This window comes from Micropterus salmoides, unplaced genomic scaffold (genome assembly GCF_014851395.1).
Source record: "Micropterus salmoides isolate LMB-PRFRI ecotype aquatic unplaced genomic scaffold, ASM1485139v1 Ms_hic_scaffold_2, whole genome shotgun sequence".
Taxonomy (NCBI): Eukaryota; Metazoa; Chordata; class Actinopteri; order Centrarchiformes; family Centrarchidae; genus Micropterus; species Micropterus salmoides.
The window spans coordinates 43,431,276-43,448,324 of NW_024041150.1; the positions used below are offsets into that span (position 1 = coordinate 43,431,276).

The following is a 17,049-nucleotide window of genomic DNA, read 5'->3' on the forward strand; positions in this document are numbered from 1 at the left end:
CTCCTTATTGATGAAACCTTAAAACAATAACTCCAGGCCTGTTATTTATCTTGACTCTATCAGCTGTTAGCACACCGGAGGACTGACTGCACACCAGATGAGCTATAAATATAATGTATATATGATCTCAATCCGACATCAACAAAACTTGTTTTGCTTTCTGGGTGGTGTTTGTAATTTATTGGTCTGATAATGTCATTGAGTCAGCGAAGGAAAAGAGACGAGCAGCAGCAGTAAACCCATAATGGTAAAGTTTGGAAATCAGATTTGTATCGACTGTATCAAATGCCTTTGATAATTCTTTGATAAATCAATTTACCATTTGGAAATATAGTTTGTATACCAAATCCACCTAGCTCAAGTCATTGCTCTTAGATAACATACTTACTCATTTATTCCAGCATCCTTTGCATTATGCTTCATTGCACTGTGTACATGTGTACATGTATGTGTACCTGTATATCACATCCACCCCCGACATGTACAAACTCCTGCATCCTTTGCACTCTGCACTATTTGTCAGTATGTCTATATTGTTTTTGTTCATAGTGTGTATATTTGTGTTGTCTACACTGAAGTCTGTGTCTGATTTTATTTTATTTTTATTATTGTGATTTTGTATTTTTGTATGAGTAAGCACATCATGAGCAATGTACAGTCCAGTTATTGTCCAATGCTTTGGATTTGTTGTTTATAAGTATGTTGGGTGTTTTTGCCAATATTCATATTGATGTTTATACACGATATTGTTATCATTCAGGTGTTCATGCATAACTTTTCCAAAACTTTAGAAAAGCAGGTAAAATAGAAATTGGTCGGCAATCAGTGAAAAGACTAGGATCTACTTTTTAATAATGATATGACCTTTGCAACTTTCAGATTGTGGAGACACTTTTCCTTGTGCAAATACAAGAATCAAAAATTACTATGGGCTTAAGTGAATTTTGCAAATGTTTATTGAACACATAAAAGTGAATACATAGAAATATAGATTCCAATAAATGCCATAAGATACAAAACATTCAAATATAACAAACACAATATAACAAGAAATTTGTTAGATAATAAATGTTTGAATAAGATGAATTATTAATAACTATCAGATGCAAGGAGTGATACTTAAAACGAATATCAGAGAATACTTGATTGTTAAAAGTAACCCAATTCTTAGAAGTATTAAATGTTGGAAATGAGATTTAATCAGTTTTAGTTAGAATATAATAAATGCAAATTATCAGACTGACCAAACGACCTAATATGTTCTCAGATGAGTACCAAACACAGAACAATCACTTATTCAGTAATCGAGATCACATAAACCTCTAGGGCTCCCTGTCCCAATAAGCCTGGTATTTTCCACACGGTCAACTCTCTGTTCCTCGACTCTTGCAGATAAACAAAAGAAATAACCCCTCCCTTAGCTGCAACAATCTTCAATTGTTACTTTTCTCATTGCCTGTTTCCGCCAACATCTCTGTTTCCTTGTCAAATTCTCATGCGTCCTTTTTTTTGGCTGCAATTTCCTGTTGAACAAGAGCATGTGTAATAAGACATAATTCCCTTTCAATCATGGAAACTAAATTTACTGAAGCTGTAAGTTTGTTTTTGTTTCATGTGTCATTAGCCATTGTGCCACCAAATTGCCATGTGAATTTTAAGGTGATTTTTGGAATGTCACAAAAAAGTAAATCCAATTGTATATGCGTTTCCATCAGCTGGTTTGGAGCGAATAAACCAGGCTATGGCGAGCGTAGTTACATCAGTAGTTGACATTACACATGGCTTTAATAAACAAGACGTTTGGGTTCCAAGCCAGAAACAAAACCAGTCGCATGGACCTGAGGGCCATTGATCTGAAGTGTGTTTAAAGTGGGCAAACTGCTGCCAGCCATGTCTCCGCTCATTATGGCAATATCCGGCAAGACGCCCAGAGCGGAAACAGCTGATCAGACCTAACTTACAAGTTCGCTACGTCAGAACTTCGGAAATTTAGCGTATTTACTCTTTTTCGCGAAAGGCAAAAACCACCTCAAGCGAGCGTAAAAACTTTCTTGAGAAATTAAGGAATTTTGCCGTTTCCATCAACCTTTTCTGATGCGATACTTCAAAATGTGCATGAAAAAAGCGTTGATGGAAACAAGGCTATTGTCACAATCACATGCCAGATGAGTTAGTACTTTAACACAGTCAGGAGTCATTGTCCGGTTTATTGAAACACTTGTTTCTTTTGTCCATCTAATGCGGTCACACATCAAAAGCCACAACACAAATTCAAAAACCACAACGGAAATACAAACACCACAACACGAATACAAACAGCACAACACAAATACAAACATCACATTATCTACACATCTATTAAATAAAGAGCAGTTGTACCTCTCCTCCTGTGTGGTCTGATGGCTAATTGTCCATAACTGACATCTCCTGCTCTTCTAACTGCTGAGTAGACTGCAGCTGAATAACACTCTGGAAAATAAAACAAATACAAATTACATTACTTCAGGTAGAGGAGACCAGGGATGAAACACAGATCAGTTATAACACGTCCAATTTCTCCAACCACGAACAAGTTACAAATCACCTGATTCACTCTGCACCTGCTCAGTTTAGTCTTTATTCCGCATAATAAAAATAATAGTTCATTTATTTTTAGTTAAACTAATCACACTTAAATCATGTTTATTGTGTGTCTATGTAGATGTCTTTAATGTAAATTGTTAGTGCTAATGCTTTAGCTGTAGGCTGTAAGGTAAGCTAGGTCATGGCTTTAATGAGTCTGGGTTAGATGAAACAACAATAAAAATGTTTAGTTGTATTTAAGTCTTTGAATTTCAGTGTGTCTGTCACCACTGTGATGACGTAAAACAAACACACTAATATTCACATGGTTTTATTATTATGTTGAATACTATTTCACTATGACTTACAGTAACTATGATACTTGGATCAGCCCTACACACAAACACCAATTATTATTATTAGACTATGCTGTGAAATGTAACGTTGACTCCGTGTGTTTGAGACATGCATTTTGTTCACATCCGTGCTGCAGAAATAACGGTTCTGCAATTTAACAGCAGACACGTGTCACTAGTGTGTACCACATTTTGACTAAACTGGCATAAAAGATCGCCGAGATACAGACAGAAATGTCAACTTACAGCTGTTAGAAGTGCTGATATTTACTGCTAATAATACTCGTACTGCAGCACATGTACTTAATACTACTGCAGAAATAATTTCATTACTTTTCATATGTAGAATCATAATAAGTATAGATATATAGAATTATAATAAGTTGTATTATAGACTTTATAAAGGGCAGCAGGTTTGATAGTTTTCTTCTTAACACTGTGAAAGGTGAAAGACCAAATATAACTGGAGGGTATTTATCTGAAACAGGGAACTAGAGGACCACAAAATAAGTTCACATATTTCAGCACAAAAATAGACAGACACAACACTATCAGCTAAAACAGATCACACTATAATGAGAAACGACACCAGCATCAGACCTCAGCTCACTGGTGTCAACAGGAGGAAGTTGCTGCTGGGGTTTAGATGCAGAGCACAACCACTTATATTTGATTTTACATTTAATTTATTTTGATGAACATTCTTTCTACAATTTCCAAATTTTATAAAAATGTCCTCTCAAGGTCAGAAACTCAACTTTGTCCTCACATACACTCACCTAAAGGATTATTAGAAACACCTGTTCAATTTCTCATTAATGCAAATATCTAATCAACCAATCACATGGCAGTTGCTTCAATGCATTTAGGGGTGTGGTCCTGGTCAAGACAGTCTCCTGAACTCCAAACTGAATGTCAGAATGGGAAAGAAAGGTGATTTAAGCAATTTTGAGCGTGGCATGGTTGTTGGTGCCAGACGGGCCGGTCTGAGTATTTCACAATCTGCTCAGTTACTGGGATTTTCACACACAACAAAGAATGGTGTGAAAAGGGAAAAACATCCAGTATGCGGCAGTCCTGTGGGCGAAAACGCCTTGTTGATGCTAGAGGTCAGAGGAGAATGGGCCGACCGATTCAAGCTGATAGAAGAGCAACTTTGACTGAAATAACCACTCGTTACAACCGAGGTATGCAGCAAAGCATTTGTGAAGCCACAACACGCACAACCTTGAGCCGGATGGGCTACAACAGCAGAAGACCCCACCGGGTACCACTCATCTCCACTACAAATAGGAAAAAGAGGCTACAATTTGCAAGAGCTCACCAAAATTGGACAGTTGAAGACTGGAAAAATGTTGCCTGGTCTGATGAGTCTCGATTTCTGTTGAGACATTCAGATGGTAGAGTCAGAATTTGGCGTAAACAGAATGAGAACATGGATCCATCATGCCTTGTTACCACTGTACAGGCTGGTGGTGGTGGTGTAATGGTGTGGGGGATGTTTTCTTGGCACACTTTAGGCCCCTTAGTGCCAATTGGGCATCGTTTAAATGCCACGGCCTACCTGAGCATTGTTTCTGACCATGTCCATCCCTTTATGGCCACCATGTACCCATCCTCTGATGGCTACTTCCAGCAGGATAATGCACCATGTCACAAAGCTCCAATCATTTCAAATTGGTTTCTTGAACATGACAATGAGTTCACTGTACTAAAATGGCCCCCACAGTCACCAGATCTCAACCCAATAGAGCATCTTTGGGATGTGGTGGAACGGGAGCTTCGTGCCCTGGATGTGCATCCCACAAATCTCCATCAACTGCAAGATGCTATCCATCAATATGGGCCAACATTTCTAAAGAATGCTTTCAGCACCTTGTTGAATCAATGCCACGTAGAATTAAGGCAGTTCTGAAGGCGAAAGGGGGTCAAACACAGTATTAGTATGGTGTTCCTAATAATCCTTTAGGTGAGTGTAGACATAAGAACAATAGCACACACTCACTGTCCCTAAAAAGTCTACAAAACATTCTTACCGTTGCTGTATCTGATTGGCTGCTGTAGGTCTGTGATGTCATCATCTCCAACTTCAGCAGCTGAATGAACCAAAATGAGCAGAAATTTAAATCAAGGAAGGTCATGTGATTTGATCAAAAGCTCCACAGCTCACTAAATGGACCCTGTGGTGAGATTGTTTTATTAACAACAGCAATGTGATTTATGAGAATCCTGATGGACGTCTGACTTAAAGAAACAGTTTGTAACTTGTTATTATTTGTACGTCCAGAAGTGTTAATGGAAACTTTAAATGTGAACTGCATCACATGGAGTCTGTGACTAACCTTTAGGTTTCCTGTGGAGGCATCGTCTCACCAGTAGAACCAGAAGAACCAGAAGAACCAGAACACAGAAAGATAGAGCGGCCAACCACAATACAGAGAGAGAAGTAGAGGAGGAACCAGGAGGAGAGGAGGTTGAAGGAGGACTTGTAGTGGTGGGTTTCACTAAATTGAACAATAAATTATAATTAAAGGCACAGAAAATAAAATAAATGGATAATTTATTCAACAACATGCTAACAGAAAGACACAAAAGTAAATTCATTATGTCAGTCTGGTTTAGAGTTAAAAAGATCCCATATCAAACGGTGGGTTGACAGATTTCACTCTTGTTTCTTTGCAGATTGCAAAGTTATAAATGTTGTCACATCATGAATCATCTCTGCTGTCCTGAAACCTGCTGAACTCAATATAGAAAACAAAACAAGGTCAGTTTGAGAATTATCTTTGAGCTGCTCACCTGTGACAGAGATCCAGCTGGATGGAGACTCTCCACGACCGCTGATGTCACACTTGTAGAGGCCTTCATCAGACTTGTTAACATGGTGGATGGTCATGTGACCTGTAGGCTCAGTCCTGATGAGGGAGCCATCTTTATAGAAACCAGCTGGGAGGTTGGAGGGAGGGGTCTTTGTTTTACAGTGCAGAGTGACATCATGTCCCTCCATCACAGGGAGGACAGGACTCTGCAGGATCACTGGTCCACCTCAACACAGAGACAAACTACAGCATTTCATCATTTACACACAGCTTCATCAACACTAACTCCACAGTCTGATCTTACCAGTGACAGTGATCTTGATGGTGTTACTGGTTGCTCCCTCTCTGGACTCACACCAGTAAACTCCACTGTCCACTGGGTCGAGGTAGCTGATGTTACATGAAGAACCAGCTGATCTTCCCCAGCCAGCTCCACACTGAGTCCTGGTTTCTCTGGTTGTGTTCCTCCTCAGCGTCCATCCAGCAGAGCTGTCGTCCTCCTCACAGCTCAGAGAGACAGACTTCCAGCGGAAAAACTGAGAGCTGTTGGGACTCACAGTCAGAGAGGCTGGAGGAAAAGACAGAAAGATGTGGTTAGACATGTGGGGTTTTTTTCTCCACATTCCTCATATTCCTACTTTTTCAACATCTACAGTTTCACAGATTTTTAAGGGAAGAAATCAGAATCTCAAATATCAAAGTTGGCACATTAAACACTGAGAATTTTATTGTTTTCTGTGACTTGCTTATTGATCTCTTTTACCAATCAATATTTTCTTCCCATAATCCTCCTGTTGTAAGGGCAACTATAGCCTACCGGACCATCAAAAGAAGGAGCACAACATGTATATGATTAGGTGTGTACCTTCTAGCAGCTGTATCGTGCTGTGCAGTTTCTGAATTACATTTTTATATCAGCAGTTTTAACTTTGGCTCCAGTCTGCAACACTGTGGCATCAAAACTGCATTCAGTGTTTTATTGTATTTGTAAAGTGGCTGTTTCCCTCCACAAACACTAACTGTTCTATCAGAGAGTGAATAACTTTTCAGCTGTGACAGAAGAAGTTTTCTCACCTTGGTTTGTTGTGCAGCTCAGCAGTGAGGTCAGAACTAAAGAGAAATCACACTCAGGTTGGTTTGAGGTTTTACATGAAACAAGACATCTGGACTTTCTACAACACAGAACAACCTGCTTGTAGTGAACAGACAAACAGCCACATGTTGATATTAGATATAGAAATAACAAATTTTATTTGAGGACACATTCAGTGTAACATGTAAATGAGGACTACCGACCCCTATTGTTTCCACTTCAATAATAATAATTATAATAATCCTTATTTGTAGAGCACTTTTCAAAAACAAGTTACAAAGTGCTTTAACAAGTGTAAAGACAATAATACAAAAAAAACAAGATAAGAGCATGAAAAATTAATATAAAATTTGTAAAATACAATAAAATAAAAGGGATAAAATAAAGTCAAATAAGATCGGGAAAGGCTCTCCTATAAAAGTATGTTTTAAGAAGGGACTTAAAAGAGTTCACTGACTCAGCCGACCTGATTTCCTCGGGCAGGCTGTTCCAGAGCCTCGGGGCCCTGACAGCAAACGCTCTGTCCCCTTTAGTTTTCAGTCGAGACTCTGGAACAGACAACAGACCTCTGCCTGAGGATCTCAAGGTACGTGCTGGTGCGTATGGGACTAAAAGGTCAGAAATATAACAAGGCGAGAGGCCATGAAGAGCTTTAAAAGTGATCAATAGAATTTTAAAGTCAATTCTAAAACATACTGGGAGCCAGTGTAATGAAGCTAAAATAGGAGTAATGTCGTCATATTTCTTTGTTCTGGTTAAAAGCCTGGCAGCTGAGTTCTGGAAAGTCTGGAGTCGATCAATAGATTTTTGGGTTAAACAGGTGAAAAGGCTGTTGCAATAATCCAGGCGTGATGAGATGAAGGCGTGTAAAATGGTCTCGGTGTCCTTAAAAGTTAACATAGATCGAATTTTAGCTATATTTCTAAGTTGATAAAAACATGATTGAACAAGCTTTGTGGTGTCCTGCTCGAAATTTAAATTACTATCAAACCAAACACCAAGGTTCTTTGCCACAGGCTTAATGTGATTTACTAGGGAACCAACAGATGGCAGTATTTGATTTGCTATCTGCCGAGACCCAATGACCAGGATTTCTGTTTTGTCTGGGTTAAGCTGGAGGAAATTATTTGACATCCATTTTTTAACTTCACAAAGGCAGTTGTTAAGTGAACTCAGCATTCCAGGGTCTGTGGATCTGACGGGCAAGTATATTTGTGTGTCATCAGCATAAATATGAAAAGAAATGCCATGTTTATGGATAATATGTCCAAGGGGAAGCAGATTCAAGTAAAACAAAATGGGTTCTAAGACCGACCCCTGAGGCACACCATATTTAACTGGACAGAACGAAGAGACATAGTTGTTTACAGACACACAAAACTTCCTATTTGACAGGTAGGATGAAAACCATTCTAGTGCAGTACCAGAAATCCCCACCCAGTGCCTCAGTCTGTCTAACATGATGTTGTGATCAATGGTGTCAAAAGCAGCGCTAAGGTCCAGAAGTACCAGGACTGAGCACATGCCTTCATCAGCAGACATTAAAAGGTCATTGGTGACTTTAAGCAGGGCAGTCTCAGTGCTGTAGTACTTCATGAAACCAGATTGAAACTTTTCAAATATTTTGTTATTTTCCAGTACAGTGAGCAGCTGTTTGGACACAATTCTTTCTAGAATCTTTGCAATAAAAGGCAGTTTTGAAATTGGTCTAAAATTATGTGGGAGAGAGGGATCTAAACCAGGTTTCTTTAAAAGTGGGTTCACGCAAGCCGTTTTAAAATAATCAGGGACACAACCAGTAGATAGGGAGCTGTTGAAAACAGAGATCAAATGGGGCCCAACAGAATCTATTACTTTCAGTAAAAATTTTGTAGGTATTACATCAAGTGGGCTGGAGGACACTCTCATTTGTGATACTGTTTTTAAAAGCTCAGACAAGTCGATGGGATAAAACTGGTTAAAACTCTCTTGTTGCTGGTGAGGAACCTCTGAGTAAGAGGCCGCGGGGGTAAAAGAGGCTCTGATTGACACCACCTTATTGGTAAAATAAGATAAAAACAATTAACAGTCATCATTACTTCCAGCTGAGGCGTAAGGAGGGGTTGGGTTTACCAGCTGATCCACAGTCTTAAACAGAAACCTGGGATTGTGTTTATGTGTAGTAATGAGTTCAGAAAAATAGTGTGTTCTCGCATCCTTAACCATGTTATTGCAGTTAATTAATAAATCCTTCAGACTGAGGTAATGGACTTGGAGACTGGATTTTTTCCATCTGCGCTCTGCTTTCCTGCATTCCCTTTTGAGGCTGCGAATGCTGTCATTTATCCAGGGTTGCTTACTAGCTTTAGACGTAGGCCTAACCTTTAGAGGAGCAGTAATATTTAGTGACGACAAGCAGATATGATTGAAGTGATCGACCAGATTGTTGGTGTTGGAATCAGACAGGTTTTGGCTTTGGCTCTGAAAGAATGCGCAAAACTTTTAAACACTTTGTTCATTAAAGATGCGAGAACACACGGAGCTTGGTGAGGCGGCATAAGTAACAGGCGAATCGCAGCTAAAAACAATACATCTGTGGTCAGATATGGTCATGTCCACTAATTCCACAGAGGAAATGCTGACACCCAGGGTAAAAACCAAGTCCAGTGTATGACCACGGTTATGTGTTTGCCCTTTGACATGTTGTTTGAAGTTAAAAGAAGTGGCCATATTTAAAAAGTCAGTTGCATTAACATTGTTGGGGTCATCAACATGAATATTAAAATCGCCACAAAGAACAATTCTGTCATAATTTAAAACCAGAGTAGATAAAAATTCAGGAAGTTCTGATAAAAATCCTCCAGGCGGTTTTGGGGGGCGATAAATTATAACAAATATGATAGGTTGCAGCCCTCCAACTTTAAGAGTGAGAACTTCAAAGGAGTTAAATTCATCACAGCGTACTTGATGACATTTTAAATATTTCCTGTACACGCTCACTAGCCCACCACCACGACCACTGACCCTCGGTTGACTAAAACAATCATATTGAGGCGGACACAGTTCAGCTAGCTGGCTATAGTCATTCATTTGCAACCAGGATTCAGTTAAAAACATACAATCTAGATTTGCAGACAAGATAAAATCATTTAAGATAAAAGTCTTACTTGACAGTGATCTCACATTGAAGAGAGCCATTTTAAATGAGTTTGTTCTGGGTGCTGGAGTTGGTGCAGTTGTCCTAATCCTTAAGAGATTACTAATATTTCTGTGTGGGATGTGCACATTTCGGTTTACTGGTCTATGCGTGATGATGACAGGAATAGAAATCTTTGGAACAGCGCTGGGAGCAGACGGCTTTACATGCCAGCAGGTGGAGACAGTTGTTTGTGGCAGTGAGCCAGAGATCTGTTCAGTGAGCGGTGGTGTGTCCAGGTGTGCTGCTTGAATGATTAGTCATTCACGTAAGTCATGTGTGGACCGCACCACATGCTGTATGTGAGCAGCTAACATTTCTGAGCCCCGTTTGTTTGGGTGAAGTCCGTCTGTCTTAAAAAGAGACATTCTTTGCCAGAAAATATTAAAATTATCCACATAAAACACACGGTGAGCCCTGCAGGCGGGCTGGAGCCAGTCGTGGAGGCCAAGGAGTCTACTGAAGCGGCCAGCACCGCGACCAACTGTGGGAATGGGACCAGAGATAAAAACGGACTTTCCACACTGCTTTAAAAAGTTAAGAAGACGGTTAAAATCTAATTTTGTCAGCTCAGACTGCCGAATAGCTGTGTCATTTGTTTCCACGTGGACTATCACTCTTGTGATGGAGGACGGGAGCGATGGCATCAGGTCCTGGAGTTTTTTTTAAATGTCAGCCGTGGTGTCACCGGGGAAGCAGCGAGTGGTAGCGTTAAAGAAACGGATGTTTCTGGTTATGGAGTCACCAATTATTAGTGTGGTTGGGGAGAAAAGAGGACGAGGAGATGCCGGTTGTGTGGATCCAGAGCAGGACTGAGCAGAATCTGCTTCAACACTGCGTGCGGACTGAGGATGGAGTGTGTGAGCTGCCGAGTGTTGTGTTGGAGTAGCAGTAACAGACCTGAGAGAAGGGCTGCCCGACGGTGCAGGGTGGAGACGGCCTCCGGAGCGTCTGAGCACAGCCTCCTTCAGGATCCTACGTCGGGAAGCGAAGGTTTTTGACTGGGATGACGGCTGCCGATCAGGCCCGGCGGCAAACCGGCGGCCCAGCGCGGGAGATATAGCCGGTGAAGGAGATGCAACAGTGTCGGCAGGCACTGTGCGCCGAAAGAGATCCGTATCAGGGAGACTTGAAGCCGCTGGTGCATTTGCTGGATGGACCGGAGTGTCGTTAGACAAGGCTGCATAGCGGTTGGAGAGGCCGATGTGCGGAGGAGAGGCAGCCCCGTCCGAGCCTCTCTTGCAGCCACGGACCACCACTTCAGCCCAGGTTGACTGATGCTTTGGAGTCGAGCAGGATGAAAGCCTGGGAAGACTAGAAGGGTCCCAAAACACGGTGTCCTGGATGTTAGCGGTTGTGCTAAGAGAAACAATCTGTTTGGCTTGTACTGAAGCTACATCCATAAAGCCAGTCAGCAGGGAATCTTTCTCTTTGAGTTCCTCTGAAAGTCGTCGGATGTCTTCCATAAGGTCAGCAATCTTCTTGTTCGCTTTCTTAAGGAGTGAGCAGTCCTCATGGGGCAGAGTTATCTCGGCTAGCGTAGTCACCGGAGCTTTGTTGCGATCAGTAGCGTTGATCGCGTTTTTACGGTCATCTAGCTTAAAATCCATGTCGGATGGCTAAAATCCTTAACCCAAGTAAAACTCAAGTTAAATAAAAAGGATATAAAAAAATGTAACGAAAAAGAGTGGATTAAAACTGGATAAGAGTTCGGTTTAAGACAGAGCTTCCGACAGGTGGCTACATACGCCAACGCAAGCACTGGACACACTGTATTTTAATGTACACTAATATAATGTAGTAATAATTTGTTCTTTATTAGACAGTAAACAGACAGAGTTATATCATAGCAGAGAGAATCTGCACAGACCCCAGCCCTAGTTTCAAACTGAGCACACAGGATGTGCAGCTGTGTGCAAGTTTACTCCTACGTTAGGACGTATGTCACAATGGCGATGTTTCGCAATGTTAACCAACGAAGGTAAAAGTCAAGGGCAACTGGACTTGGTTGAAGATACTAGAAGGCCTTTTCGTCCCTCATCCAAAGGACTTCTTCAGTTCTGACTGACTGGCAGGGAAACTCAGCTATTTAACCTCAGTGGGGTCGTTATCTCGGGTCATCGATACCGCTGGTTCGTTAGTGTTCCTTGTTGCTGTGACGACAGTCGTTACAGTCGTTAAGACTACCTGTGGCCAAGACTGAACGACCATCGTTGGTATCTTCACCTGAGGTCAATAGGTTACGTTTGTTGAGTTTCCTGGGAAGTGATGAAAGGACAGTATTGTAAGTGGGGGATAAGTGGTGGCGTAGACCCCCTCCTCTGTTCAATGACGGCTTCTCAACCCTGGTGTAGATGCCTTGACACCTCTTTCAAACCATCCATCTTCTCTGTCTAAAATGTGCACATGGTGGTCCTGGATGACTGAGAATCTTCATAGACACTTCGCAATGTTAACTATTTTGAAATTCACACCAGACGTTGCATATTTATCGTTGCTAACTTGATTGCGGAGCCCTAAAAGACGATAAAGGGGCGTTAAAAAGTGACACAAAGATGTCTTGACCGAGTGTCTGGACTGAGAATGTGTTGTAGTAAGATAGATCAGTTTTGAAATATGTCAAAAATGTCTACTGGATTACTGTGGTGTGAAATAACATGCAGTAAAGACGCTGTGTGATGTGTGTGCAAAGACTGGGAGTCACATTAAACTACAAATAAAAGCGTTATTGGTGACATTATTTGGTATCAGATCATAAAGGAGGTGGTCTCACACATCATTATTATGAACTGATACGGATTCTTACCTCTTATTATATGTAAATTCTATGTTTGGTTGTTATGTTTGCCTTTTGGTTTACAACAAAAAGAGAGAGAGGAGAGAACCAGGTGAGAAAGTGGCCAGGAAGTCAAGACCAAAGTTATAATGCCAAGTCATCTCCTGTTTTACCCACATTCATCATCGCTCTCTTTGCAGGGGATTAAACATGTTTGCGAGGCACTATAAGCAGGTCACTGCTTCAACATTAAAAAGGCGCAACCCCAGAACCTGATTTTAGGTGTCATCCATCAGCTGCACCTGAATGAGGTAAAATATGGTCATGAAATAACCACCATCGATTGTAATAATTAAGATGAATATAATTTTCAAACAGGTGGCACGGTAGTGCAGCGGTCGCCTCACAGCAAGAAGGTTGCGGGTTCCAACCCCAGTTGCCCCGGCCTCTCTGTGTGCAGTTTGCATGTTCTCCCAATGTCAGCTGAGATTGGCTCCAGCCCCCTGTGACCCTTTACGCTGGATAAGCGGTTGACGATGGATCATGTTAAAACTGAACACTGTTTTCATTGCAGACATCCTGTAACTACGAACAGAGCTGCTTAACTACTTTAAGCAACTCTGTATCAGGTTGATTGTAAAAGACCTGTATGGTGATTACACCCAAATATGGACTTAATAAACCACAAAAAATATCTAAGATGAATAAATACAATTGAACTCCCCTCCATACTCACTTCCCACTTCTTGTTATCCATCTGGAACTATTAATAGGTCTGCAAAGGCCCTGAGAAGTCTTTTGCCTGAAGATGCTGGGTAAAAAGATTTATAAGGTATGCTAAAAAACTAATTGGGAATTATCACAACTAGTGGAACAACTAGAAAAACCTTTTTTGCATCACAATTTAAATTTGTTTGGGTCTGAACCAGACAAACATGTTTTCTTCTGGAGGACACGATCTGGAGGACGGGGACTCTCTGCAGCACCACATTACTTCATTTTACTGTTGTTTTGTCACACATTATACCTTCATCAAAGAATTGCACCTTCTGTGATTTGCACTTGGCCACACAGGCATTTCAATAATATCGCGATTAACTGTGCAGCCCTAGTAAATACATTTTTGTTTAAAAAATTGTATGTGATTTTCTTCTACCTCTTTTCCTCTCTCCTATTATAAAGCAAAACTACTATATATGGTATTTCGTTAGAATAACTGCACATTGTTAACAATTTGAAATGACACTTTGTTGCTGCCATATCGCCAAATATTTCTTCTTCTCTTGCTAACGTGTATTTGGTCTGTTGATGGTATTTGGCTGAATTCAGTCTTTGTATTCACATTATTCACTCTAAAACTAATTAAAAACACCACAAATGTGTTAGAACTAATCTTTGAGACAACGTGGAGACAAACATTCACACATTAAATAGATTTTTTACTTACCCAGCAGCCGCGGTAAAGATGGTCCCTCCATTTTAAATGTTGGTCATCTGAGATCAACACATTAAGGTTCACCACTCACACCAAGTAAAACCCACCTCTTCCTCTTTCTGTATTTCTGCTACTGATGAGGTTTTCTCTCAAGCACATAGCAGGAAATAGGTTTTATATTTAGTGTCAGTGAGTCTCAAAGTGAACAAAATAACAGATTGTGCAAAGTTTCAGACCGCTTTTAGTTTAGTTTACAACAACAAAGGTAAACTAAGGTGAAAATCTTAGATTATTTTAAATATAATATATAATATTTTAAACATATTTATATTTAGAAAATATGAAGACACTCTAATATAGTATATTTTAATATGGCTGAAAGATGTTTGTTTCATTTTACATATCCATGAGTAAACTGAATGTTTATCAGTGTATTTTGAATGAAAGACCACAGCCTCCTGCAGTACAGCCATGTCACCACCTGCTGGTGCTGTGGGTGGCTTTACAGTGAAAGTCCAAAGAAAGATATATTCAAGAGCAAATCAAGGGCAAATCAAGGGTAATTTGGATGAGAGGCTCTCTTTCAGTCTGCATTTGGAGCTGAAAGAGACGTTTATGGATCGTTGTACTAATAAAAGCAATTCCAGTAGCTAATATGTGGTGGGCTAATAAAACCATATTCTAAAAGAGCAGTGTCTGAGAAACTTAGCATAACATCCTGCCACCTGCTTAGAGTGGCACTGCATGGCCCGTGGCATTTTGGGAGATATAGTTTTCTTTCTATGTTTTGTTGCTTCTCTAAGGATGTGTGTGTGTGCACATACATAACCAGTGTAATTGGGTCACCCAGTGATGAATGAGACATTTGAGGCAGGGAACATTTATTTTATGTATCTTTAAGTGCAAGAAGAGTGTGTGATCTGATGCAGTCCCTGTCACATGTTGTATCATTGGAGGTATGATGGGGAAAATTAACATTATACAGTCATTTCAGTTTTATCTGTATAAATGTTTTGTCGTGGTGATTTTTGTGGCGTGTCCTCAACTTGCTACATAAGTCCATTTGAGCTTTCCTTGGATAACTATGACCTGGACGACTGAGAATCCTCACAGACATTTCTACAATGAAGCGGATTCAGTATTAAAGGTTCACTGTGTACTATTTCTAAGGATCTATTGACAGAAATAGACATAACTATGTTTTCAGTGGTGCATAAAGACCTTACATAATGAACTATTATGTTTTTAATTACCTTAGAATGAGACATTTATATCCACATACACCGTCCTCTTACATGGACGTTGCCATGTTGCACCGCTATGTTTCTACAATAGACCAAACAGACAAATTGCTGTAGGGCGTTTCGTCACTACCAAAGAAGAAGAAGATACTTGGACAAATGGAAAACTATTATGCCACCGTAGCTTCTCCTGCGCTCTTGCAAAGGTAGAGTGTGCCGGAAAAAATCAGATTTTTTCCCCCTCATCAAATCGTTAGAAATAAGAGAAATAAACATGGGAATAAAGAAGTATCCAGAACAGAGTACAAATATATAAGAAGACAAATAATATAAACTTTGCTAGGGGTAGTTTATATGTTTTATAGGTATTATATGAAGACATTAAAAGAAGACCATATGATGACAGTTTTCACAGCCTTTATGTTGTTGGATGTAGAAATTGAATTGATAGAATCTACATCTCATGGAGAAAAAGTACAATTAGTTATTTTACTGCTGAATCTACATTTATTAATGTTTACTTCTAAAAGCAAAATACCACATTCTCCCACATCACTGTGAGCCGCTGGCTGATATTCTCAACCCTCACCACTAGATGCCACTAAAACCTACACACTGAACCCTTAAATGTGTGAATGTACCTGTGGGACAGCTTGCATTACAGCCATCTGTCCACATGGTGGTGCTGTTATCTTTATTAGCTACTCTACAAAACATCAAGCTAGAGACAAACAGAAGAGAAGAAATCCATTCAGATCACAGTGAAACCAAAATAATTGTCAGCTGTGTACTCCACCTCTGATCACCAGGGAGTCAGTAAAATATGAATTAGTACACTGATCTGTACAGCACTTACTACTCAGCTTTATGGTGGTTTTAGGGAAGATTAGAGTAAGGCAAGGCAAGGCAAGTTTATTTGTATAGCACATTCAAAGTGCTTTACATAAAACATAAAAGCAACAGGGAAATATAAAAAAGTTTAAAAGCAACATAGGGAAATTGAAAAAATACACGTTAAAAATAATAAAAGTTACAGTGCAGTGTACAATCAGGGTAAAAGAGTTAAATGGAAAATAAAAACAGGCTGAGGGGTTGAGCAAATAATTGAGTTACAATTATTTTGAATAGAGAATAAACAGAGAAGTACACTTAATCTACTCTCTCTAACTAGTCTGTATTCGGGTCCAATCTTTGGGTCCACTGAAACTCCAAAAACCCTCGGACACTACAGAGAAACCAGGACATGTCTGTCAGCAGGCCACTTTGATCCAGTTATACTCTGGACCCACCTGCGTGTTTACAGGTGGACAGAGGTTCCTGCAAATCACTCAGGCGCGAGATTTAAGACCACTTCCTTCACTCTGTTCAATCTCACTCTCATTATCTTTTCACTCAATTACCTACTCATTTCTCACCGTGTAAATATTTAATTAAAAGCAATGGTAAAAAGCTAAAAACAAAGAAAAAAACAGTAAAAGTTACAGTGCAGTGTCAGTTATCAATCTACTAGTTAAAGGCAGTGGTAAAAAGAAAAATCTGAAATATTTAATTAAAAGCGATGGTAAAAAGAAAAGTCTTCAGTCTTAATTTAG

At 40.0% G+C, this 17,049-nt stretch overlaps 1 protein-coding gene across 1 annotated transcript; it reads right to left on the bottom strand.

Moving 5' to 3' along the window:
* Positions 1-5,736: 5,736 nt before the first annotated feature.
* On the bottom strand, positions 5,737-14,264 carry LOC119911649 (Fc receptor-like protein 5; the record flags this gene model as incomplete). The annotated part of the gene is made up of 4 exons (XM_038730604.1): positions 14,229-14,264; positions 6,812-6,847; positions 6,042-6,305; positions 5,737-5,963 (listed from the first exon to the last, which is right to left on the bottom strand). Coding segments are annotated over exons 1-4 (558 nt in total), but the record flags the coding sequence as incomplete, so codon positions are not given.
* Between the last annotated feature and the right edge of the window lie 2,785 nt (positions 14,265-17,049).